General features: G+C 41.0%; 3 protein-coding genes across 11 annotated transcripts in view; 1 reads left to right on the forward strand and 2 right to left on the reverse strand.

The window, feature by feature from the left end:
• Positions 1-279: 279 nt before the first annotated feature.
• erap1b (endoplasmic reticulum aminopeptidase 1b) lies at positions 280-14,340 on the reverse strand. 2 transcript variants are annotated; one of them, XM_053481297.1, is made up of 18 exons: positions 14,220-14,340; positions 13,390-13,892; positions 13,157-13,295; positions 12,915-13,049; positions 12,356-12,476; positions 11,192-11,346; positions 10,685-10,798; positions 10,148-10,279; positions 9,922-10,053; positions 9,642-9,793; positions 9,085-9,164; positions 4,531-4,714; positions 4,285-4,444; positions 3,994-4,178; positions 1,725-1,886; positions 1,468-1,608; positions 1,153-1,234; positions 280-1,064 (listed from the first exon to the last, which is right to left on the reverse strand). In XM_053481297.1, the coding sequence occupies exons 2-18, from the start codon at positions 13,887-13,889 to the stop codon at positions 879-881; spliced, it is 2,760 nt and encodes a 919-aa protein (XP_053337272.1). In that variant the 5' UTR covers positions 13,890-13,892; positions 14,220-14,340; the 3' UTR covers positions 280-878. The 2 variants fall into 2 exon arrangements, with proteins under 2 accessions (XP_053337272.1, XP_053337271.1); XM_053481296.1 differs by having other exon boundaries at positions 9,642-9,796.
• Positions 14,341-16,659: 2,319 nt separating this feature from the next.
• naaladl1 (N-acetylated alpha-linked acidic dipeptidase like 1) lies at positions 16,660-25,028 on the forward strand. The gene is made up of 19 exons (XM_053480482.1): positions 16,660-16,992; positions 17,579-17,751; positions 18,713-18,831; positions 19,918-20,040; positions 20,879-21,071; positions 21,155-21,248; positions 21,350-21,454; positions 21,986-22,071; positions 22,195-22,314; positions 22,600-22,685; positions 23,001-23,064; positions 23,279-23,346; positions 23,477-23,568; positions 23,652-23,745; positions 23,870-23,951; positions 24,061-24,234; positions 24,340-24,427; positions 24,510-24,602; positions 24,701-25,028. Exons 1-19 carry the CDS (start codon positions 16,790-16,792, stop codon positions 24,885-24,887), a joined length of 2,244 nt encoding a protein of 747 aa, XP_053336457.1. The 5' UTR covers positions 16,660-16,789; the 3' UTR covers positions 24,888-25,028.
• Positions 25,029-26,220: 1,192 nt separating this feature from the next.
• arvcfb (ARVCF delta catenin family member b) overlaps positions 26,221-27,740 on the reverse strand; it is a 96,749-nt gene continuing 95,229 nt past the window's right edge. For all 8 annotated transcript variants that reach the window (XM_053480481.1, XM_053480475.1, XM_053480479.1 and 5 more), the window contains one exon: positions 26,221-27,211. Coding sequence is in view for 2 of the 8 variants with exons in the window: in XM_053480479.1 (XP_053336454.1) it covers positions 27,206-27,211 (6 nt within the window). In the remaining 6 variants the exon portion in view is untranslated. The remainder of the gene's footprint in view (positions 27,212-27,740) is intronic.

The following is a 27,740-nucleotide window of genomic DNA, read 5'->3' on the forward strand; positions in this document are numbered from 1 at the left end:
TTTTTTAGACTAAAACACAGAAATGTTTTAACTTTCATAAAAATGTAAAACACTGATGAGTCGATCTAAACCGTCGAGGAGCCAAACGGCACACCAGTATAGAGGAAGCAAAAAAAAAAAAGATAAAGCACATAAAGATGATTATTTTGTCCTAAATTTTTATATTTATTAATTTATTTATTCTTAATTTTATTCTTAATCGTGGTTGCATGTTCACTGGATAAACAACGCCACTATAGAGAGCATCTCACTAACAGGAAATATGATACAAAGATGGAGTTTAGTTTAAAAAGGTGAGATTTATTTCAAAATTTTTAAATCTAATAAACACAAATCACAAATCTAATCAACACTTTACTCACCGAGATCAGTGCAAGAAAAACTACAATGTAAAACACAAACCGGCAAAACAGTGTTAAACAAAACCAGGATGTAAAATCAGAACCAGGACATTTGGTGAATCGTTTAAAAAGAAAAGTCGTTTGTATTTATACTGAATTAAGATGGATGTTTTTGTCCAGGTCGCAAAAGCCGGCTCTTCAGAAACAGATGATTAAAAATTTATTTTATTGCCTTTAATCCGTACTTCTGTAATAATTATGCAGCAGCTTCTTACATTTTCTGGTCAGTTTATTAAATCCATGATAAAAAAAATAAAAGCTGCAACAAAACAGGGGCAAAATAAATAGAACAGATAATAAAAACAAAAGCAAACAAATAAATCGTAAAATATACATCGACCAAAAAAAATTAATCAGGCTCAGAAATGACTCAACTCGCATACCTTCAGAATCATAAAAGTGCTTTCTCCAGACCAAACAAAAGAATAACAAAACCCCAAATATTTAGGAACCGCAGCCGTCCCGTGCGCTCCGTCTTCACAGGTCAGTGTGCAGGTCCAAACGCTTCTGTGGCTCCGGATGGTTCTTATCCAGCCAGGCCTGCAGCAGCGGCAGGTTCTTGTCCATCCAGCGGATGTTCTCCTCCACGTTCTCGATCGTCTGCTGGATGCACCTCAGCTCGGAGCCCATCTCGACACTCAGAGACCCGAAGAAGCTGCGAATCTGATGGAGCAGAGAGAGAGAGAGACCCGAGGTGAGCTCATGTAGCGCATTTACATGGTAGAACACGGGGATGCGACCTCATACCCACCTCCTCCAGCTTCTCTCTAGTGGAGTACTGGTTGGTCACGCCCGTCACCATGTGCGCTATGGAGTGGGAGCCGAGGTCGAACCTTAAAGACAGAGGTTAAAAACAAACGAAATAAATCACCTGTACGCCGCTCAGTTATCTAATCAGCCAATCAGATGAGAGCAGGACAATAAATAAAGTCATGCAGATACAGCTAAAGAACTTCTGCTAATGTTCACATCAGAAAACATTTATGTGTGTGAGACAGTCAGGTGTCCACATACTTTTGGCCACACGGTGTAGTTTAAGGGTAAATGAAGGTGCCGTTCTACTTACTTCTTCACCAGCGCGTCCCAGTTGGCCCTCAGGAAGTCCCAGGTGTGTTTATAACCTTTCGGGTTCCTGCTGATGGACACCACGACGTACGGCAGGTCCTGCGTCTTCATCACCGACCCCTCCAGACTCTGCTCCATCATCCTGCACAGAGAATAATAATAATAATAATAATAATAATAAATGAAGTTTGGATAGGATACTACATATTAGATGATCTCTGATACGTTTATATTTAATTATAAAAATTAAAATCTCACCATTTCAGTTTGTGACTGAGCGGAGTGATGGAGAGAGCCGATTTAATGCGGAGCTTCAGTGAAGTGTAGATCGTTTCGCGGTACTTCTCAAACAGGAAGTTCCATCCTTCCTCTGTGCGAGCTCCAACTGCAAATACCGCCAGGCTCACGTCGTTAGGAAGACTGTAACACGCGCAATGGAGTGGAAATGAACTCTAATGCAAAGGTGCTACTGAAATGTTATATAGTAAAAACTTGGTAGCTATTATCCTTAAAAAAACTGCACAAACTGTACCCGAGTTAAAAGCATCGTCAAAACAAATACTGATTTTGTTTCATTAATTTCTGTTTATTGGGCTTTATTGTTGTTTTTTTTGCTCTACAGCATTTCTCTGCTGAGTCCGCCTATCTGAGGGAAAAGGTTGTGTAAAAGAAAGAAAGAATAAAACCAAAAAAATCTGTCTCTCTTTCCAGGTGTCGAGGTCTTATGGCATTGCCACATGTACTGTATGGAAGACTCGGGCCATTCGCCATTTTGCTGCTGGAATTGGACCAAGCGATTCCTTCATGCCTGAAACAATGGGAGAACGATTCCAGGCTGGCTTTCCGTCAAGCTTTGTCAAAGTGCCCTGGATTCTGGAGACATTCTAATATCCTACCAAACCTACCCTTGGTGTCTTTGCAAATAGGGCCAAAGCAGGGACAGTCCAAGTCTAAGAACCTACAAAGCCACTTGGTCAGGTGAAACCCTCAAATCAAATTAAAACAAATTAGCATTGTCTGATCTCTCATATGTCCAGGAGAATAGTGTTTACACCAGGCGTGATACTTTAGTTCTAGGAAAAAGTAACTTCAAATCAGCCCTCTGTAGCCGAGCTGAACAATAGCGATATCATTGTGGCTGTACTGGTGTCACTAGTGGACAGAATGCCTAAGACCCTTTCACCTTGGAAAGATTTGGACATAATTGACTTGGCACCCTCTGAGTAACTACATGCTTTGGCAATAACCACGCTTGGCATGCTTTGGTGCCTGGATGAATCCAGAGTGGGTGAACCATGGGGTTTCTGCTCAAAGTCAAATCACTGATTAACTTTTGCTAATCAGTCTCTTGACCTTGCTTCACTCCATGACCGTGAACGCAGTTTGTGTTTCATTCTATGCCAGTTTACACACCATGGGGTAATTATGTGGATTTCACGGATGCGATGTGATGCGGTTCACGGGTGTCATGAACACTTTTGTTGTTCTGATAAGTTCCTTATTTCAGCTTTATCCTTGACTTCAACTCATGAAGTCTGTAAGTGACATTTAATGAACATCCTGGTGCAGAGTCATGTGACAGTCTGTCAACACATGACAACATTTCCAAAATGGTGGAGTCGCTGGGCAGCACGTCACCAAACTGCTTGTTTTTTGGAACTAATAGTAGGTTTAATCTTGTTTACCAATTCTAAGGATTTAATAACATCTCATATTTTATATCTAACCTTTTCTGACTGCATTTTTGAAGATTTTTTCTTTAATTATGACATTTTCTTAGAATCTCCCCTTAAATTTAGGACAAAATCTTAGTAAAGATAAAAATGATTCACGAATAAAATGTGGTCTATATGGTCTGTGTTTTATTACAGACTAAACTGTCTTATCTAGAAACTCCCCTGACTAAACCACTGGGTGATGGGCGTCTTCACCTGGGCCACACCATGACATGCCAGTCTAGGGGAAGTGTCTCAACTTGATGGAAATTACTAGGAGAGACCTTAGAGGTGGTGCCTTCTCCCAGTTCTACAGAGTTACAACCACCCTTACTAATTCGCTAAACATACTGTAAACTGCTTCCTCACTACCAGTATATCCAGGTCATACCTTCCACCACTGGCTCTTAGACAGTACATGTGGTTCTACATACACAATACAACCAGGGCTCCTTTCACTGGGAACCAGCCCTGACCCAGTGCCAAGAAATGTTGTTGGTATTTTGACTGCTCCCGGTAAGTGGTGGCCACATTCAAACTTGGCACAGGTTTTACGCCGGATGCCCTTCCTGACGTAACCCTTCCATTTTATCCGGGCTTGGGACCTGCACTGCATCCAGTGGCTGGGGTTTGGGCACTGGCTGGGAATCGAACTGAAAATCTTGCCAATTCTGCAAGATATCCATGCGGAAAAGACCTGACTTTGACTTTTTCCACAAGTAAAACCAGTCATGCACCCTTACAGTCTGTTGAAGAATGTACTGTAGTCTAGGCATTTACTTTTGCATATGCACCTAAATGACTCCTCTGACCTCATTTTGCCATCGGACTCCTTCCACTTGTTAAAGAGCTCGTTGGCAGTGGAGACGCATGGCGGGTGACCCCTCACGCAGGCGAACAGGAGAAGGTAACTGCGCAGCATTCTCTGAGACACCGATCCATCATCACTCCATGACTGCTGATCAATGAGCTTATGGAACAGGTGCACGATGTAGCTCTGCATGAAAACCGGAGAACCTTTCAGATTAATAATCTACAACATCACTTAAAGCACAGGTAAAACACGTGGTATTTAAATAACGTCGCTATGATCCATGCCCGACCTTCATCTGGTTCTCCAGTGACTCCAGCGTGTCCCTCTTCTCCATCAGCTTGTAGAGTGGCACGAGCTCTCTGAAGCCCTGCGTCACGGGCATGATCTCGGTCTCCTGGCTCAAATACAGCGTTAGGTCCAGAGCTTTGTCCAGAGGCAGCTTCCCCACGCTGTGAAGAATTACTCAGACATTTAGCAGAGTGAATAAACATGCATGTACGTTAACCAATCAGAGCAAAGCGGTCTACGACCTGACCTGACCAGCTGGAACGCGTTGTTGATAAGACTGGCGCGGTCGTTGCTGGTCAGAGCCATGTGGTTGTGGGTGAGCAGAGCGATGAGGTTGTCCCAGCCTGAGCCCTTGTAATGGACGATGTAATATCCGCTCATGTCCACGTTAAACTTGATCCAGTCCACTTTCTCGGGCAGGTACAGAACGTCTGCCATCAGAGGTTTAACGTTAAAGGGATAATATGAACAAAAAGCTACACAGTTTACCCTCTTTCACCTCAAACAGAGTGAATCTGACAAAAGATGTTCAGTGTGTGAAGTTAAATATATTGATACCTCACATTTTTTTACATATATATATATATATATATATATATATATATATACACACACACACACACACACACACACTACCGTTCAAAAGTTTGGGGTCACTTTCTAACTCCATGATGGTTCCTGATTTTTCTTTCTTTCTACATTGTAAAGGAATGCTGAAGGCGTCCAAAAAATGCATTAATCTCCTTTGAACAGTTAATGGTGAGACGTTTCTGCTACTTCTGCTCTGTAAAGACTTCATAACGCCTCTAATCTGAGGTGCTGTTAATTGGTCATTTTTCAGGCTGATAACTCTAAATGAACTTCTCGTCCGCGGCAGAGGTAGGTTTTGGTCTCGCCCTCCTGGGATGGCCTTCATGAGAGCCAGTTTCATTATGGTGCTTGACGGATTTTGCAAATGTACTTGATAATACTGTTCTTGCAAGAACTATTACAGAAAGGCTTAAAATAACAACTAACTGTGGTTTTCCTTGTTGTTATGTAATTACCTAATCCCATATGTGTTATTTTATAGTTTTGAAATTCCCAGTGTTGTTGTAGAATGTAGAAAATAAATCACTAAACAAAAAAATAAAAAAATAAAAGAAATTTGCAAGTGTTCTAAAGTGTTCTAAAGGGTTGTGTATGTGTATATATATATATGTATATACATATATGCGTATATACACATACACACACTACTCACAATAAGTTAGGGATATTGTTATTTACATGAGTGCTTTTCCGATTTGCTCTGAATTTGAATAAAATAAATAAAAGCTCCCTTTGATATTACTAATAATGTATGAAAAGAAACACCATTTTTATTAGTTTAATATTTATTACCCCAAAAATTTAGACAATAACAGGGATAGCCCCAAATAACAAAAATTGACAATGCTAGTAGCAGGTGTTTCCACCATTTGCCGCAATGACAGCGACGTCTCATGCTCCTCACTAGCCTCGTGATGTTGTTCTGCACTCTTCCACAAGTGCAGTTCTGCCAGGTCACATGGGGGTGGGGATCTGCTTCACCTGGTCCCAGACGTGCTCTATGGGGTTCAGGTTAGGGAAAATGGACTGTCATACCATCTAGGACACTCCAACTTCCTGAAGTCGAGCTGTGACAATTCTGCCACGATGTGGTGGAGTATTATCATCCATGAATAGAAAGTTAGGTCCACCAAAGCAAACCTGGGGACCATGTTCACCTCGCCTTCTGAGCAACGCTGACGACAATCATTTCTGTGCACAGGACGGTAGACCACTGCTGCATTGTCCAGGTCACATGGTCTTGTGCCCACTGCTTTGGTGGAGGAGGTGCAACAGTCTGGGCAGGCATCTCCAGTCAGCGCAAAACAGATTTGGTTATTGTACATGGCTCAGTCACTGCACGTTCTTACCTCAGAGACATCACAGAACCCATCATCATCCCCAATTCCGCCACACACCCCCAACTTTCTGTTTATGGATAATAATGCTTCACCACATCATGGCAGAATTGTCACAGCTCGACTTTAGGAAGTTGCCTCATATGGTATGGCCATCAATGTCCCCTGTAATTGCGGCAAATGATGGAAACGCCGCTACTGACAGTGTAAATTTTTGTTATTTGGGGCTATCCCTGTGTACGGGCATGTTATTCCACAAGTTCTGACGCGTATCTTTCTTATTGAACTGATTTACTCACGATGCGGATGTTCGTTTATTTATTATTTATTTATTTATTGTTCGTTTATTTATTATTTATTATGTCTCTTCGTTTATTTTTTAACGTCAAACGTTTAACACTTCTTACAGTTTTCTTGCATAAATCCACTATGGTTACAACAACTCATTTGCTGTATCTTACCTAGGTTTTTTGATTACGGTCAAAAGCTTGTGTTCTCCACAACTTCCGTATCCTAACAACTTCTACCGTGCGTAATAGACATGCAACTGCGCAATTATGGAATGACGTCACAGAACAACTTACAATTATCATAAATGAATGATTAACTAATAAACTTTAAATAAACACAACAAAATCTTAAAAATGAAAAATGGCTCTTACATTTCCAGCCCCTAATTGACAGGCATGGAGACTGACAATTACATTTATTATTATTATTTTTTTAACGATAGAGCCATGTAGTTTTACCATTCACATTAATCATCATTTTAAACCTTCTAAATGTATACTATTTGCCTTAGAGTGTTCATATCTTTGCGAACCAAAGAAAAAGTCATGTCTAGTCATGACATAATTAACAGTCTATTTTACATATGAGGCACAACTTGTCAATGGGTCTTTCCAGTCTATTGGTCTTAGTTTTAACCAGCACACGTCTCACAAGTTTTTTTTTTTTCATCAGGGAACACTTTCGTGATCTGTCCGATGACCCATGAATTTCTTGGAGAAGACTCATCAATTATTAAAACTACGTCTCCAATCGAGAGGTTTTTTCTCACTTGAAACCATGTTTTGACGCTCCTGAAACAAGGGCAAGTATTCACGCACCCATCGCTTCCAGAATAAGTCAACAAGGTACTGAACTTGCTTCCACTTGCGACGTGCGTACAGTAAATGTCCTCTTTTTTAAAAAGTCCAGGAGGCAAGTTTGGCTGTTGCAGCAGCAGATGGTTAGGTGTCAGGGGCTCCAGGTCTGTGGGATGGTCTGTAGCAGTGGTAAGGGGTCGGTCATTCATTATAGCTTCCACCTCACACCGGAATGTATGCAAGCTCTCATCATTTAGTGTTTGTTCTTTCAGTACAGATCTCAGGATCTTTCTGACTGATCTTATCTGCCTTTCCCATATTCCACCGAAATGAGACCCAGCAGGAGGATTAAATATCCGTTGTATCCCCTTCTGCATAAGGACGCCTTAAATTTTTGACTGATTCCACTGCTGGATAGCTTTACACAATTCAATCTCAGCGCCTATAAAGTTTGTTCCATTGTCACTTCTTATGACTGACACCTGGCCTCTTCTGCACATGAAGCATCGAATAGAGTTTAAACAGGAGTCTGTGTCTAGCGACTGCGCAATGTCAATGTGCACAGCTCTTGTTGTCAGACAAGTAAACAATACGCCATATCTTTTAACATTACTTCTACCTCGTTTGACCTCGAAGGGTCCGAAATAGTCTACCCCTACGTTAGTGAATGGTGGGTGATCTGGTGTTATTCTGTCACGTGGCAGTTCTGACATCTTTTGCTTACCAGTCTTTGCTCTGATCTTTCTACATGTCACACAACTGGAAAGAAACGTTCTCACAAGGGAGTTAGCAGTCGGAATCCAGTATTTCTGCCGCAATTTTGAGAGCATATAATTCCTTCCATAATGTCCAACCTTTTTATGAATTTCTCATTTCATTTCTCACAAGATTAAAGTTGTGATATGTGAATCTTTAGGTATAATGACTGGGTGTTTTACGTGCTCGGGCACTGCAGACCAACCGAAACGTCCTCCAACTCTCAGCACTCCATCCTGCAGTATTGGATCTAGTTTGGAGAGGCAACTGTTCCTTTTTACAGATGCATCACCCCTTTGCAACTTGGAAATTTCTTCTTTGAATTTTTGGCTTTGAATGAACTTGATGACTCCATTTTCTGCTCTTGTTAAGTCCTGAATTGTCAGAGACTTGTGGTTTTCTGTCATTGGGTCTTTTAACCTTTTTTGTTCTCTGTCTAAGCATGTCCTTGATATGAAAAATCCAGGCAACAGATCTTTTCAACTTGTACCAGTCAGAGTGATAATTGATCAGTTTGTTCACGGCCTCTGTGCTCTCTGTAATACTCACCAGATTCACTGAAGCTGAATGTTTAATTTCATTATCGTCCTCCTTTATTGACAGGCCATGAATGTTCCCAGGCCATCTACACTCTGGTTCTTTGAGAAAACAGGGACCATGAATCCAATTGACATTTTTCATGAACTTTTCACAGGATGCTCCCCTGGATGCAGAATCAGCTGGATTTTTTGTATTGACATACCTCCATTGCTGTGGCTTGGTTGACACTCTTATAATAGCAATTCTGTTGACAACGAAGGTTTTGAAGGTTTGTAGGTTTTGTGTCTAAATTTTGGGGGTAATAAATATTAAACTAATGAAAATGGTGTTTCTTCTTATACATTATTAATATCAAAGGGAACTTTTACTTATTTCATTCAAATTCAGAGCAAATAGGAAAAGCACTCATGTAAATAACAATATCCCTAACTTATTGTGAGTAGTATATATATATTATATACACACACACACACACACACACACACATACCTGTCTTGGTCTTCAGCAGGAAGCGATGCACTGTGCTCGAGCTGCTGGTGACGTACGTCAGGGGAATGTGCCACAGAAATCTGTTGAAAAACGTGAGCACTCGTTACACAGAAGTGAAGAGACACCACGAGCCCATAGATCTCATCACTGTGTACTGTACCAGCTCCGCCACAGCACATATGTACACTGTGAGTAGTTTCTTCCCAAGCAATGCTCAAAATCATATACACAAACACACACAGGTGCACTTTATCATTTCCTAGAGCACAGAATTTCCAGAAGAACCCTAAACTATCCATTTTTCTTTTGTCATACTGCAGGAGTATAAAGGAGCTCTGAAGCCATGAGCAGCTTTACTTGTTACAGATTACAGAAAAAGTACGGGTGGCAGTAAAGTATTTGCTCGTCTAATCATTTGACACATTTTGATAACGGGTGCCAATAATTCTGGAGCACTCCTGGCTGGTGAGGTAGATTATATTGGTATAGAAACTCCATCCATGTGGGACACGTTCCAAGCGGTATGAATAATTAGTAACATGTTCCCCTGCGCTCACCCAGAGGTTTGGGACGAGTCTCCGCCCTTCAGGTATCGCTCCTGACTCAGACGCACTTCACGACCTCTGACCTCCACCGTGACGAGCGGGAAGCCTTCCTGCAGGGTCCACGTGTCCATCATCACCCTGACGTCCACCTTGACGTCGGAGTGCTGCTTAGGTGACAACCAAACACACGCACACGCGCACACACACACACACACATTTTCACCCTTAACATGTTCCATCACTATAAATTTCCTCAGCAGTAAACACTAAAACGACGCTGCCGTGTGCTCACAGCGGTCAGACTCTCCCACAGGTGTGTGTTGACGGTGTTCTGGTAGCTGTAGCGTTTCAGATAAGCAACGATCCCCTTCTTAAACACATCAGGGCTCAGGAACTCCCTCAGCATGTGCAGGATACATGCACCCTGACAAAACACACACATACACACACTTTACACACACAAATGCTTTCCGACTGCGTGGCTAAAAACACAACCCTGCGATAGTCAGCTGTTCAACCTTGTCGTAAGACACGTCATCGAACATCTCCTGTATCTGAGCCGGGTTCTCTACGGGGGAGGACACAGGGTGAGACGAGCTCAGACAGTCCACGTCCATCGCCTCGAAGCACTTATCCAGGAAATTGTCCTCCTGCAGGAAACAGCATGGACCATCATATGCATACCATACAATATGATTAAATATATATTACTTTTATGACTAAGTACGGAAAAAGAACGAAAGTGTACGATTTTATTAAAGAATTATATGAAGAATCTGAAATCTTTAACAGCAAGCCAACATTTAAAGAGATCATGGTCTTCATTACAGACGTGTGTGATTAAATGTGCAAACACACTGTGTAACCTGTACTTTCAAATTTTCTAATAAACAGACTTCGAATAAGGGACGTGTTGTGTTTCCAGTTTTATTTAATTCAGTAAATTACTGGTATTAAACAAATAGTTATTGATGATTTTTTTTTTATGATTGTTCTAAAGGAGTGTTTTTAAATGAAGCTTATTCCCTTCGAAACAATCCTGCAGACAGACTCACCACTTGCAGCTCGGGGTTGGTGATGTTAACAGACACAAACTCCATGAACTTAGCGAAGCCCTCTTTTAGCCAGAGATCGTTCCACCACTCCATCGTCACCAGATTACCGAACCACTGTGGAGGAGAACGCACAACTCAGCACGAGGAGAAGTCATGTGCTCTTACTATGCCTATACTATACTTTATGTTCTACTATATAGATGTGTATATATAGGATTTATATACTGCTATATACATTAGTTATCATCAATCATGCAGTAGAAGTTTCTTTAGATTTATATACAGATGGGTGACAAAGGAAAAACCAAGGTACAGTGTGGGTTAGTAGCTCAACAGGTCACCATGAACCACCAAAACACCATGAAGCACTGGACATCATCCCTTCAAAAGATGTTTCCTCAGTTAGTGTAAACACCAGGTATTTTTTATTATTGTTACCCATCTGATTATGAGAAATTGCTCATCTGATCACCTATAAGCCTGAGGATTATGTAGAGAGTGTGAGACCTGATGAGCGAGCTCGTGTGCGATGATCATGGTGATGCCGAGCTTGTTGGAGGCAGAGGACTTGTGAGGGTCAAAGAGCAGTGCCGACTCCCTGTAGGTGGTCAAACCCCAGTTCTCCATCGCTCCTGACTGGAAGTCCGGAATAGCTGCTAGATCTGTGAGGAGCCAGGAGATTAAATGGAATGGATTAAAAGGAGAGACTAAATGAAACATAAAAAGCATGGAGACGAATTCTGTCACATTTGGGTTGCTCTTTATTTTTTTACTACAGTGGCCAGTTTGTTACTGATCTACTCGTCCAAGCCAGTTTTATCTTTAACGTGTTTTGGGTATGAATCACAAATTGAAGCTTGTTAAGAAAAAGAGAAATTCACAGAAATTCTCTCTCTCTTTTCCTATCTGTCTGACTCAACCTGGTTCCCCACTTCTGTCTAGAGATCTTCTGGCATGGATTCCCTGTGTGGTCTGCTTGGGATGCATGTGGTTACTGGGGACGGTTCCACTTGACCATAAAGATGGTCATAGAGTCAGCAGGTGCAGACAGCTGTTCACTGATGGCTTGTGACTACAGTCGCTCAATAGTTCAGGACAGAAATTCCTACAAACATATTTGCACCTGAGCCTCCAATAATGAAAGAGGACTCCAGATTAACTTCCATATTAACACCTTTCCTGTTATACTGAACTTCCAGCCTCCTTACACACAGTATGACTGCAGCTCAATCCTTGCTATCTGTTATCACCCAGATGATGATGGGTTACCTGTTGAGTCTGAAAATTATGATTTATACATATTTTCTCACAGATATCATATTCATTTCCCTATTTTTTTGCATTCTGTAAAGCTTTTTTGAGACAATGACCATTGTTAAAAGTGTTATACAAATGAAAACAATTGAACTGAACAGGGCTGAGCAGTTTAGAAAACTTGACAGGGAAAAAATATCAAATAAATTGTATATAATTTACATAAAACACAAATATGTGTATTTTTAATGAGGCATGGTCATGAGTTAATCTGCTAGATAATTACTTAATTATCTGTTATCAATGATTGATTTATTTTTATTTACTTTATAGCCATAAGTTGTTCAGATTGTAGCATGAGTCAAGAGAGCAGCAGTGTGAAGTGTACCAGTGTGAAACAGCTGTACAGATGTTCACCTTGTTTAGGCAGAGGGTAGGGAATGTCAAAGTAATCATCGTAGAAGTCCAGCAGCTTCACCGCGGCGTCCAGAGCGAACTCGGCCTGGTTTATCTTCTCAGGAACAGCATACACTGAGATCTGACACGACAACACGACAGCACAACGTCTCACACGTTATATTAACTAATAATTATTAAGACAGAATACAAAAATATAAAGTCACACATGTGAGTTCAAATAGTAAACATCTCTATTCTCCTCATAAAACAAGCCCATGGTTTACTCTATTCAGGCTTTTAGGCTACATTTAGAGTACTTTTCTCATATGGCCTCAATGTAAGTAAGAGGACTGTTAAAAAAGAGAAAGCACATATGAAATTTACTTTCGTCATCATCATCATCAAGAATTCATTCAATTTCTTGTAAATGAGACGACAGTTTAGTTAGACGCACTGCTCTGAGGAAGTAAAAAAAAAAAAAAGAACTCACTAATACGAATTGTTTTAATTTTCTTTTCTCAACTTTCATTCTAATGAACATAGTATTATTATTCTAAGTTATATTATTTGCTCTGACCTCGACTCCATGCTGAGTGCGTTTGCTGATGGACAGGAAGTCACACACGATGAAGGCCACCAGGTAGGTGCTCATTCTCACAGTCTCACCAAACTGATCCTCAAACAGTCCGTTCGGCAGAGCCTGCGTCCTCACCTGAGACAAGACGAGACACAAACGTTATTGGTTTTACATTGAACCCGTGAGGATGCTGTACGATTCTGTACTTTAATCCTGCGAGCTGTGCGGTGTGTGAGAATCACCTTGGGCATATTGGAGATGGCGATGTGTCTGCTCTCTCGGCGAATATGAATAGTGAAGTTGGCTTTGAAGGCAGGTTCGTCGAAACAGGGAAAAGCTGCTCGTGCGCTCGTCGGCTCAAACTGCGTGGAGGCCAGCACCCTGTTGACATCAACATCGGTAAAGTGTGTGTGTAAATGTACTGTAGAACAGACCCATATATCTATTTTCCAATATGGAGTTTGGACGTCCTTACCTCTCCTGTCCATCACTGGTGCGGTAGGTGCTTTTATAAAACCCTAGAAAGCTCTCGGACAGTTCAGCTGCGAACTCCAGCTCGATGACGTAGATGCTTCCTCTCCTCAGCGTCATGTGCTCGCTGACCAGAGCAATCTGCTGGTACGCCGGATACTCCAGCACCTTCAGCGCCTGGCTCCGACCTTCAGACAAACCCCGGAGACCGGCCCTGGAGATGTTGAGCTGCTTGGCGTGAAGGATGACGGTGTGCGTGTCCTGAAGGACGTCCACTCGGATCTTGACGTTCCCGGTGAAGTCGAGGCTGGTGAGGTTGGGGTGGATGAGGAGGGTGTAATGGTATGGAGAGACAGTCTGAGGAAGCCTCATCTTGTTCCAGGGGAAGATCTCTCCGCTGGTGGATTTTGGGAAGGAGGACCGGTCCTGGTCTTTCGGTTGCGTCACCGCGGCGAGAGACGAGGACACGGAGAGGAGACACAGGAGGAGAACCTGCAGGGCCATGATCTACAGGGACCAGGAAGTGGGAATGAAACAAAACTAATCTCTAGAGTCTAATTGTGATATACCATGGATATCTTTTGATTTTACATTACTCATGTTTAGCATTTATTCCTCATTTATAGATTTATTTAAAACTCTTTTTTTTTGTAATGTGGCAGAATTTCCACACATTTAATTCACAAGTCCTGGCTGCACACACACACACACACACACACACCCCTGCAAGCTATCGTCTATTACAATAATAAAAACAGGCCAAACCTCGTGGTTTACAAGTTTTAAACATTATGATCTACCTTTCCCACATTTCTATCATTAACATTTACTCACAGTGACTCGGCTGGAACTAAACCCTCACCAGCACTGAGAGGGAAAGTGAAACTAAACCTGCCCAGACCCCAATGCATCATGGGAAACTCGTCCTACTGAAACACTGAAATCGTATAATAAAAACACTTCACACACTATAACTATAGAACTGAGAATTTATGACATAAAAACAAAAATATCCACAAAGCAACAAAGTAGCGTTAATGAATGATATGCGCAAACAGCGCGCAGACTGGAGCGCGCAAATGCACACGACAAGATGGATTTCAAAATAAAAGTCCTGAAGCTGTGAGAGGAAAAAAACCTGTGTGAACAGTATCTTTCTAAGGAAAATAAAGAAAGAAAACGGTTAGTTGGCCAAATCCAACATTGGGGTTTATGAAAGAGTAGTTCCACATGGCTTGTTATAGCTTTCTTTCAACAATGGCTTTCTTTCCTGTCACTCTTCCATAAAGGCCAGATTTGTGAAGTGCACGACTAATAGTTGTCCTGTGGACAGATTCTGCCACCTGGGCTGTAAATCTCTGCAGCTCCTCCAAAGTTACCACAGGCCTCTTGGCTGATTCTCTGATTAATGCTCTCCTTGCCCGACCTGTCAGTTTAGGTGGACGTCCATGTCTTGGTTCAAGTTCAAGTTCAAGTAGGCTTTATTGTCATTACAACCATATACAGTTAGTACACAGTGAAATGAAACAACGTTCCTCCAGGACCAAGGTGCTACATGCAAGGTGCTACATGCAACATAAACTTACAACATAAATTAACAGAGACACTAAACTAGCTAACCAAGAGGCCTAGTTAGCTGGCTAGCAGAGACAGGACAGAGAGACCTAACATAAATTACAACATAAATTAACAAAAACTAACTAGCTAAGTATAACTATTTTTACAGACAACATAAAGTGCACGTGCAAATGTGCAAACAAGAGCAACAACAAAGTGACAGTGCGCAACCACGACATAACAGAACATAAAATATGGTGTTGAGGTAGTGGGTAAACGTAAACATTCTTTAAAACAGCAGCAAGAATTGAGGAATTAGTGCAAAAATTTGTCCAGTAATGATCATTGTGCAAAAGATAAACAGTGAAGCATTTACAGGTTGGTGTGTACGATAATTTAGTGGTGTAGGTCAGTGTGTCTGCACTTGTGTTGATTAGTCAGTCCAGTCCCAATATTTTAAGGTAGTTGAGTTAAGCTGTGTGATAATGTTTGTGTTAGTGTGTCTGTGTGTGTGTGTGTGTTTATCAGTCCAGTCCCTTTTTGTTGAGGAGACGGATGGCTTGTGGAAAAAAGCTGTTGCACAGTCTGGATGTGTGTGCCCGTGGTAGGTTTGCAATTGTGCCAGACTCACAATGGAACAGCGCTCTGTGAGATGTTTAATGCTTGGGATATTTTTTATAACCTAACCCTGCTTTAAACTTCTCCTCAACTTTACCCCTGACCTGTCTTGTGTGTTCCTTGAGCTTCATGATGCTGTTTGTTCACTAATGTTATCTAACAAACCTCTGAGGGCTTCACAGAACATCTGTATTTATACTAAGATTAAATTACACACAGCTGGACTCTAAGAATTAGGTGATTTCTGAAGGCAATCGGTTACACTGGATCAGAGTAAAGGGGGGCTGAATACAAGAGCATGCCACAATTCTCAGAAAAAAAGAAAAAAGAAACATTCATAATTTTCCTACCACTTCACAATTATGTGCCACTTTGTGTTGATCTGTTACATAAAATCTTAATAAAATATATTTAGGGTTGTGGTTGTGATGTGGAAAAGTTCAAGGGGTACGAACCCTTTAGAACGACACTGTACATAGTTGCTTACAAACCCCAGCCACTGGATGTAGTGCCAGTCCCAAGCCCGGATAATATGGGAGACTGCGTCAGAAAGGGGATCCGGCATTTGCGTGCAAATCGAAAAAGTCCTATATTTATTTACCATCATACATGTGTATTTTTTTACTTTAAAATATATTTAAATAGTTACTAAATAGTAAACTAATAGTAAATAATTCATCTATGAAGTGCCGTTCAACTCAGATCAGGACCTTTGATTATGACAAATAACAGAACACAGTTATGGTATTAAAAACTCTCTTTATTTCTCTATATAATCCCTTTGTACACTATTGCACTTATCCCAGTGTTTCTCTGGTGCTTTCAAGGTAGAAAGTTTTCTCAGTACACTGGAGCCATGATCGGACTGCCTGCTTTATGTTTGAAACACTGGCCTCCGAGGAACTCCTTAAATTTGTGTGCGAGTGATTTTTCTTTTAAGAATTAAAGTCCAACTCAAATGATCCACATGCTTGCTAATCAGTAAACTTTATGGTCTAAAAATATGCGTCTTATCTTAGCTTCTGTTCACCTCAGTGTTAAACCTCCTCCCCTTGTCTCACTATCTGACTGAAGAGCCTGACCTTGAGCACAAGGCCATAATCTCACGATCTGCGCGTCACCATCTTCCTGCCCCGTTAGGAGTTGTAGTGTATTTGTAGTGTAGCTGTTGATTATAGTCTCCAGTGTAGATAGCAAAGCAGCTGTGAGCGCTGCGAGAGATCTGCACCATGCTGAAGAAGGTTCTGCTGTGCGCTCTGGGCGGAGCGGTCATCTTCATCATAGGGATCCTGATCGGGCATTTTGGGATCGATAAGAAGACCTCAACCCCATTACCCGAGTGGGTGCAGGAGGTGGCTCAGGATGTGGACGAGAACTTCATCGAGAAGTTCATCGCTCAGGTGGACACCGTGCAGATTGAGGAAAACCTTAAGTGAGTTCTAATTAAAAAAATTATGGAAATCAAGTAACATTGTGTTAAATACAATTCCTTAGTTTTTTTCCCCAGTCTTGTATTTAATAAACTTTGATGCTGGGGTTAGATTTAAATTTAAAAATATTTTATTTAAAATTACTTTTTAGAGTCTAAGAAATAAATACAAATAATTATAAATACAAAAATACAGCATCTGGATTTGAAGTTAAACACCCAGTGCTCATTAAACACAAAGTACAAGCTTTTAACATTCTAGCTAGTCACCTCATGCTAGGATTAGCTTAAAGTTAGCTAGTGGTTAATTTGATTTGTGGAGATTTGGCTTTTTTTAAGACTTGCCTGTAGAGCTCTGTTGCTTGTAATTTATAATGATGTGCTGCAAACGTACATCAAAGATTATGTATTTATGAAGATACGTAATTCCAATTTTTCCTCAATGGAAATAAAGTGAAGTGGAAATGGCATAATTGTACTAAGCTTCATGTGTTCGAAATGGACACTGAAGTGGTGTGTATGTGTATGTGTGTGCGCGTGCTAATAGACCGCTGAGACTGACCTAAACCTGACTCCTTTCCTCCTCCAGGATGCTGACCCAGGTTCCCCACATGGCCACCACGGCTGGAGACGAGGCCACGGTTGATTTTATGCTAAAGCGATGGAAGGACAAGGACTCGGGGCTGGACAATGCGTGGAGGGAGGATTACAGAGTCTATCTGTCCTTCCCAGACAAAGACAAGCCGAATAATGTCACTGTGGGTGAGTCCCTGCAAAGAGCTCAGGTCCTTTCCAAACCCAGTGATGATGATGAGGAGAAGGAGGAGGAGGAGGAGGAGATGGCGATTCTTTAATCTTACTTCTGAGATTCTGTAACTCTGCAGGCGATCAAACAAAATCACACACTCTTCTGTCGCCAAAGTTATACTAAAAGCGCTGACACTGGAGACTCCTTTCACAAATGCTACATAAACAAGAAACTCCACCATAACAGCAATATCAAACATTTTTATGAGTTTCATAAACACTCCTGTTACAAAAAAATTACACATTTAAAAATCATCTCATAAAAATCATAAAAATGGAACTGTAAAGTAAATCACATGGAGCTAAATGTCGAATAAAATGTGAACGAATGTCAGGAAAAAAATTACTGTGATGGAGATGCAATGAAGAGATCTTACATAACAACAAGCCTGACATCATGTTGACACAGCAGTGATATAACTATAATAATGTTATCAGTTGAGAACAGTTCTCTGTTTATAGACCGATAAAATGATAACATGGTTGTAGCCACAGCAAGAGTTAAGAGTTCCTGATCATCCATCAGATAGATAGATAGATAGAGACTTATTAAACCCATGACAGTAACATTCCAGCAGAACTCTACAGCTTCTTCCTCACCAGAAAAGGTTCCAAGTTTAGAAATGGATGAACCAGGAGAAAGAAGTGTTACAGCGTTATTAACATTTCTTTCTCTCTCTCCTCTCTAAACACTAAACATTTCCACACTCTCAAATCTCCATGAAAGATGTTTTATTCTCACATTCGTGAACATTCTTTGTAAATGCTTCTAATCATTATTATAAGTAAATACGTCTTGTTCTGACTTATTTTTTTAACAGTAAAGGATTATATTAAAAAGCATTATATTAAACATTTATATATCTAGGTTAGTTTCATTGAAATGTGTTACTTGTTTTTCCCCCCTACATTTCAGTGAGAGGCTCTGACGTGGTGGACTACATACGGGAAAAAGAGAAGATGTACTTTCCGGAGCAGGACGATCCGGAGGTGGTGCAGCCGTACGCCGCTTACGGACCTGCAGGACACGCGAAGGTGCCGTCGTCCATTTCGGGACAGTTTCATACCATAAATGTTAACCCTTTAATAAGAAATACCCATGTGATGTGATGGATGTTTGGGTTTTTTGCATATTTGTCACACTTAAATTATTGAAATCAGAAATGTAACTCAGCTTTCCAAAAATCACATTTCACTCATGATTTAGCAAGGGGGAAATAACTTAGGGCCAGGTAGGTTTAGACATATTTTTTTTTCTTAATGAATGAAATCATTTAAACATTGCATTTTGTATTTATGGGATTATATTACGGGTAATATTAAAATTAGTTTGATATTCTCAGTCATTTAATTGTGACAAATATAGAAAAAATTAAAACTCAGGAAGGGGGCAATGCTTAGCTTACATTTAATATTATTATACTGCAAAATATAATGTATTAATAGCTAGGAATAAAACCCCTTTATGCAGTTATAGTAAAACTATCAACAACTATGTGGTGTGATGGAATGGAAGTGATTATTTTCCTGCAACATCATGCCTGGAAGTGTTTTGGTTCTAATATGACACTATGATCTTTATTTAATACATCATGATACACTGTAATTTTCATCTGTTTATGGTTACCTTAAATGTTACACAACATCCATAAAACAAGGATTGAATTCATACCTTGGCCAAGCTTTCAGTTAAAACATAAAGGGTTAAACAGTTCTTTTTCCTTGAACATATAGTAACTCGTGACTCCATATGTTTAAGGAAACGCACTTTATACCTCTTGCTCTTTTCATAAGCAGTCATAAAAATGGCTTATTTTGTTCCAGCTCATTTCAGATTTTGATCTCAGATCTTATCTCTGCCGAGAGAGTCATCTCTCTGAACAATCCTCTTCACACTCCCATTCTTCTCCAAGTCAGGTCACTGAGTAACAGACAGATAGCAGGATGATAACGGCCTTTAATAGACCTCCGACTCTGTAATGAGCCATTTATCTGCTGACCTTTGAGGCTATCAAAACCATCAGAGAAGCTCGGCGGCTGCTACATTTTCAACCCAAACTGAATATCAATGTGTCCGTCCATGACGTTTCATTCAAACACACATCTCTATCTGTTGTACAGGGGAAGCTGGTGTACGCCAACCAGGGCAAAGTGAGTGACTATGAGTTTTTAAACCAAACCCTGGGGGACTTAAATGGAACGATCGCCATCGTCAGATATGGAGGAGCAGGAAGAGCTGATAAAGTAAGCAAACCACAAAATGACATCATGACTGCTTCACTTTCACAATTCACAAACAAACACACTTCACCATTCCACATGCATAATCTAAGGATTGGACACCATGGGTATGATTTGGCGCACAGACGGGTATGGCCATGTTTTCTGTCCTGGTTCATGACTTTGGAGATCTGTTGCAGGATTGGGATTTAAACCCTGAGATCTTGTGGCTATCTTTTAAAATGTTAAAGTTGGCCTTTTTATATTTTTTTCCTCCTTTATTCATGACATTCAGAGTTCATCTACATGTAAAAAAGTTCAAACCTGAGACACAGCTTAACTAGAGGGTTTAAGTAAGGATAAAAAGAAACAGCAGAAGAAAGCAGTACTCTCCCTGGCATTGTGAACATTAGGAGATATTTAAGGTTCAGCAGTCTCTAATTTGGTCATGTCTAATTCCCACCCGTCTTGTTAGTGTACTCCCCCATAAGTGACCTCTCCCAACTAGGGAGGACACAAAGACACAAGACAGTGTCTTTGCCGTCCCATTAGGGGGGTGACGTATAGCACTTGGAGGAAGTGAGTTTACGTGATTACGTGATGAGCATCCATGATTGGCCAGTGCCACCTGGAAATAGAGTTTGCATAACTCGGGAGCCACACATTGGTAGAATTATACAAGAAATTAATTAGTATCTTGATGACTGAGTGATTACTATTTTAATGCACCTCTACAAAAGTTTTCATTTCAGACACAGTCTCAAGACTTTTAGGAAACTAGTAGTCTATCAAGTGCATAGATTTTATGCAGTAAGTCTCAGACCTTTCTTTGACTTGTCAACATGTCATGTGTCCTGTTCAGGGCATCAATGCTGCCCCTTTCGGTGTCATCGGTGTGCTTGTCTACACCGACCCCTTTGACATCAACGACGGGATGATGTCAGATGAGAACGAGACATATCCCCACTCGTGGTACCTCCCGCCTTCTGGCGTTGAGAGAGGAAGCTACAAAACTAACTTTGGAGATCAGCTGACACCGTACCTGGCTGCCAAACGTAACTGTCCATGATGTGCAGGTATAATACATATTCTAGTATTCCAAAGCATTATTTTTAAAAAACACAAATCTCAATTTCAGAAGATACATACAGAATTAACGAAAAGGACATCACTGGGGTTTCGCCTATTCCGATGCAGCCAATCGGATTTGAAGATGCTCAAAAGTTAATATGGTGAGTTGAGAAGGTTATTATATTATCCAGACGTGTCTCTTGCATTTATTTCTGATTAAATTTGGAGCTTTACTCATAAACGTTTCTGACGATTGTGGCAGTGAGCTTGGTGGAGCCGAAGCTCCCGATACTTGGCAGGGCTCCTTTCCCTGCAAGTACAACTTTGGTGGACCGGGATTCAAAGACACATCTCGATTTAAGGACTGGTAAGTTCTCTTTGGAGAACAAATCAACACCACCTCAGTGATCTGGTTAAGTCCAGGTATCCGATATGGGTTGTAATTTTTTTGGACATTTGAGAATTTTTTGTAAAAGCACAGCTGCAGATTTGATTTTTCTAATCTGTAACCTTCAGTTTACTCTCCTTACCTGAATAACACACTCTGAGACAGATAGCCATGTGAGAGATAACGCCCAATCAGGTATCTGGATATCAAACAGTAGAGGTGGTGCAGATATTGAGATTGTTTTATGGACATTACTTTGATTAAACTAGTATTATCAGTGTCTTTACAAACATTTTATGATTTCTGATGATGATTCGAAGCAGTGAATTTGCTCTTTAAGTTTTTTGCTTTGTTTATGACTTTATAATGAAACTTAAATAAGAATCATTTTAAAAACAAACATGAGATATTATAGAGTGTGGGACAGTATAGAATTTAACTTCAAACACAGTACGAAATGATGTCCAGGATAAAGCTCAAGCTTCTGTGTTTCTTCTTCTGTGTGCCGAGTGATGTGCAGCTTGACGTGTACAACAAGGCAGAATTAAAAGACTCTGCGAATGTGATGGGAGTCATCTGGGGCAGTGTAGAGCCAGGTAAGCTTAGAACCTAGCAGTAAATTCAACATGTCCTGGTCTTTTTATATATATTTTTTAATTAAACTTGAAAACAGGAAATGCATTTAGCATTCTTTCACCTCAAGTTGTGTGTGTTTTTAGACAGGTATGTGATCTACGGGAACCACAGAGACAGCTGGGTACACGGCGCCATCGACCCCAGCAGCGGTACATCCGTCATGTTGGAGATCACACGAATCCTGGGGCAGATGGTCAAGACAGGTGAATCCACACAGACTTAACATTAACTAGAATGTAAGGTGGAATGATTTTCAAAATATCAAGAGAGATCAAAGCTTGATGATGGTTTGGGTCGTGGCATTTTTAAAAACTTAACATGAGGTGCTCTCTGGTTGGATGGGGCAAGGTCGTTGTGCGTGATCAGCCTGAGCGAGGGTAGCCAATCATGGCTCTGTGTTAGCTCATGTATGAGGAATGGCAGAGTAATGAGTAATGTCCTGTAGTTGTGTTCACATCTGAGAAGTCGATTAACTTTGTATCTGGAAGGGAAATGGCGGCCGCGGCGGACGCTGATCTTTGGCAGCTGGGGAGCCGAGGAATTCGGTCTGATCGGATCTGCCGAATATGCAGAGGTGAGAGCAAAGACAGTGTTGGGTTTATAGGGCAAGGAACACCCGTTGTGCCCTCAGTAGTGCTGTGATCTTTAGGCTGTGAGGGTTATCTGATCAATTTATGAATCTGAACGCTGTTATCTCTATCTTTCTTTAAATAAAATTTTAAAGTTAAAAGTTCAGAGAGTTTATAAAAATATAATGCAGTATTCAAACCCAAATCCATCCCGAGCAGATTTAAAAGAAATGTTCTGCAAAAGTTTTTAAACATATTTCTGAAGTTTAGACTTTTCACAAGGTCAGGAAAGTGACCTTTTCTGTGTTCCATTGTGTCAGGAGTACATAAGCAAGCTGATCCAGAGGACAGTGGCCTACATCAACGTGGACATCTCTGTGTTCGGTAACGTTTCACTATTCTGTCCAACATCTCATGACGGTGATGCTGACAGACTCGTCTCTGATAAACAATTATATGGATGTTCATCAAGTGGCTCTTGAATGTCTAGACCAGAATTGAATAAATCTTGATACCTGCCATAAAAAAAAATCTGCATCATAGAAATAGTAAGTAATCTGACAGTGAGTAATATAAAGTGTGTGCTTCTCAAACACAGCTAACGCCACACTTAGGGCCTCCGCCAGCCCCATAGCGCAGCATGTCATCTTTACTGCAGCCAAACAGGTGAGCCACTGGAGCAAAATTATCTCCTTGACCTATTTTAGGCATCTCATAAATATGGATATACATATACATATTTATGAGATATGAGGTCTAATGTCTAAAGATTTATGAGGTCAAATGTTATCATCAGGTGAAGATACCCGGATCAAACACCGTATCCGTCTACGAGAACTGGAGGCAACACTCAAACTGGACGAGTCCTACACATGGAAACATCCCTAAGTACGGGTTACCAGTCGATATTTTATCATATCATGTGTCTCAACTACAAATCAGTGTGCTTGATGATCGTATTGTTTGAGCAGGATGGGATACCTGACAGGAGCAGGAAGTGACTACGCTGCATTTATGCATTACCTGGGAATATCCTCGATGGACATCGCCTACACCTATGACCGGGTCAGACTCAGTCTCTTCCTCTCTATATAAAAACACAACTGTTTTACAAAGAAACCAAAAAAATGTATTCTGGACAAAATATAACCTTAAAACCTTGAATTGAACTTTTTGTTTCTGTTTCCAGAGCAAAACCAGTGCACGTATCTACCCCGCGTACCACACGGCGTACGACACATTTCACTACGTGTCCAACTTCATTGACCCAGGTGACCTTTTCATCCATCTCTCTCCACATTTCTTTATACCTTCTTCTGTTTTTTTTTGTTTTTTTTAAACCCTCACCTGATGAGATTCTATACATTTCCCTCCTTAAAGGTTTCACCAGTCACCAGACTGTAGCAAGAACAGCGGGGAACGTTTTGTTGCGACTAGCCGATAGCGTTTTGCTGCCGTTTAAATGTAGCGACTACGCCGGGGTGCTCGAGCAGTATCTCACTGAAGCTGTGGGGAAGTTCGAAGCTGATTTGAAGGCTAAGGATATCTCCATGGGTACAGGATTAAATCGTATAATCAGGCGTAGATCTCTATAATGCTAACAAATCCCTAAACACTGGACTGAAATGTATAATGTTGTTTTTTTTTTTTTTGCGCTAGAATCTCTAAAGGAAGCTGTGAAGTCGTTCCAGAATGCAGCCGCGAGTTTGGAGAAGACCATCAGCGGTTTGGATGTCATGAACAGCTCGTAAGTCAGAGTGATTTATACTAGAAGTCTAAAGTCTTACTGTCAAAGATAAAGACAGAGACAAATTGCTGTTGTCTGCCAGGCCGCTGAAAGCTCGCAAAATCAACGACCAGCTCATGCTGTTAGATCGCGCCTTCCTGAACCCGCTCGCCTTCCCTGACAAATACGGCTTCAGGTATCGTTTAAGCATCAACTCAGGACAAATCTTAAACACATTGAGCAGAACTCCACACCTTCAAGTTTAACTAGAAACCGTCCTCATGTCTCCTGCAGGCACGTGATCTGGGCATCCCGCTCCTCTAGCGTGGCCACATTCCCAGGTCTGGCAGACGCCGTAGAGAAAGCTAGGCTCAGCGGCTTGGAGCAGGACTGGGCTCAAGCGCACCGACACCTCTCCATTGTGACGCAGGCCGTCTCCGGGGCGGCTCACACCCTCGCCGAGGCTCACGCCGCCCTGTAACACAGCTTCACCAAACCAGCAAGCAAGAGATGTGTTGTTGTTTTACACAAGTGTGTATATAAAAGTCTTTTGTGTACAGTTCAAACTATGGAGAGAGATCATTCAGTATATCAAAGAATAAACTCAATACAGGACATGAAATCTTTTCCAGGCATGATTTATTTGAAAACACACCAAAGTGATACCCTACAAATCTCCGCTGGATTCTAACAAGTGCTGTGTTCCCGTCAGGGGATTAGTAAAATGAACGGAATACATTCTGGAGCATCGTGGCATCGAGCACTACGAAAGCATGAACGACGTCGCTCTCCTCTACGTCATCGAACCCGCCCCCTGTTTAGTGTGTCTATAGAGTACAATGTAAAATACAAGGCAAAAACCCACCACCAGTCTAGACTACACTGAAGACATGAAGAGAGAGAAAGAGAGAGAAGGGACGGGATTCAGAAAGAGGAACAACAAAGAGCTTAATAGAAAACACAGTTATTCTCGATCTAACACAGAGAAGGGTTAAGGCACATATGATAGTTACAAACACGTTTGCTACCGAGTTGTACATTTACCGTGTGTGTGTGTTTTGTGATATCTACAAAGGTAGGTCTCGATTCCACGCTTCCACCATTTTTTTTCCCTGTAAATATACAATCTTATTCACGCTCATACTGTAGATCCAACTTCAGAATATACAATCCCAAAGTCCTTTGGTTGTGTACTGTGAAAAAAAGGCAGTCCGGATGAGGAGAGGGATTACGGCGTACAAGTCATCTTTCCAAAAAAAAAGAAAAAAAGAAAAACAAAGTTAATACACAAAGCTACTGACAACTTTTTCTTTTTTTTTTTTTTTTTTGTTGTTTTCGGTGTTAGCCGTCTTGGTTATAACACTATAAAAAAAAAACAATAAGAAGGAAAACCAACACTGCAAGCGTGCCACACGACGAGGAGCGTGGAGGGATACGGCAGGCACGTGCAACTTCACCAGATCCGGGCAGGTTTTTTATTTATTTTTCATTTTTCCAGAATAATCTACACGCGAAAAAAAAAAAAAAAAAAAAAAAAATCGTCTCATCTGTGAGTGATCCATCATTCGGTGTTCCCCCGACGGTGTGGAAATGTCTGACGTTTATATCACATTTACATCGAGTGACGCAGAACCCAATCCAGTCTGATCACAGAGCTGCGTCTCACCGGACGAAGCGTAAACGCTGAGGTCTTACACACTGATTTACACCAAATAATACATTTCTTTTTTTTACATTTAGCTCCTTAGCTTGAATCCTTCCTTTTTCCTGTTTGCCTCTCTGATTAAATGCATCAACCCTATGCGGGGTAAAAACGAAATTCTCGACAAACACCTGTCACTTGTTCCTTCACTGTCTTTTCATACATTCCTCTCATTTATTTATTTTTTTACTTTACAAAGTTGTTGACGCTCTAGCAAAGTATAAACAGTTTGTCTTGGCGCTGTGTTTTTATTTTTTATTTTTTTACATTAACATCAGCGCCAAAAATATAAAACCCTTTAAAACCCGACGGATTCTACCTCTCCTTCGTTCCTCACTCACGCTAATCAAACCTGCAGCGCAGCACACTGCTAGCAACGAACGCCACCTAGCCTGTTAGCAAACTGTTAGCATACATTCACGCTGTTAGCGACTCACCGTTAAAACACTGCGGGGTGAAACAGAGCACAAAAGCCGACACCGACACACGAAACAAACTGGAGCACGGGAAAAATGAGCAGAACGTCACGACACAATGTTGGGCCTTTCCCCCCCCACACACTTTTTCACACAAATTTTCAAACCGTTATACGACCCAGAAACATTTCTTCTCCCATCGAAACACATCCTTCATTCCACCACTTCTCAAAAAAAAAAACATAAAACAAGAAAAATAAGCAACAGAATTATTTGAAAAAACAAACAAACAAACAAACAAACCTAAACCCTTTATTTCTTTTCCCTTTTCACTTTACTCTCTTTCTTGTCCTTACACATTCATGTCCACATCCTCACTTTCACATTCGCTGCTGCGCTCATCCTTTATTCTTCATCCGCGGAGTTCGTGTTGTGCCGCTCGGATCCTCGTCACGCCGTGGGAATGCACGTGTGTGAAAAATATACGTTGTTTTTTTTTCCTTTTCCATTTTTTTTTGTGTGCGTGTGTTTGTGTTTGCGTTCCGTTTCATCTCGCCGAATGAAAGATTGCGCTTTTGTTTGTGTCTCTTTGCTGATGAGTCCACGTGGTGGAGGAAATGGCAGTGGTGACTCGTGTCTCGTGAGATCCTTCGACTGGTTGTGATGTAGCGCTGACGCTGGCTAAGCCTGGGGAGGGAAAGAAAACGCAAAGAGAACTGAAGTAAAACAAAAACCACTCATACACACATACGAGAAGATTTACAGACTGAAAGACGATTCTGAATGAACATTTAATCAACAGCTTCGGCACTTGTATGACTTTTCCACCAACATCGGCAATAAAACTTTTACAATATTCGTAAATAATAATAATAATAATAATAATAATAATGTGTAATAAACATTTGTAGCATTTCTGTAACTCAGCGCTGTGTCAGTGGAAAACCCGATACAGAACAGCAGCTATGTACAGATGGATTTAGACTGCGGTTATGAGAGCAATTATGATTTTTTTGATGAAGATGGCGTGATGATTGTATGCCGTGCACATACACAACACATTTATTCAACACATCTAAAACTCACCAGGCTTCTTCACCTAGAGCTCTATAAAGAAAAAAAAAACATTAAAAAGCCCCACATGAACCTTATTAAAGGATGGGTGACCCATGGTGCATCACCCGACAGGTACCCCAGAGTCCCGCGCTACAGGGTG

The sequence above is a fragment of the Clarias gariepinus genome, chromosome 21 (genome assembly GCF_024256425.1).
Source record: "Clarias gariepinus isolate MV-2021 ecotype Netherlands chromosome 21, CGAR_prim_01v2, whole genome shotgun sequence".
NCBI classification, from domain to species: domain Eukaryota; kingdom Metazoa; phylum Chordata; class Actinopteri; order Siluriformes; family Clariidae; genus Clarias; species Clarias gariepinus.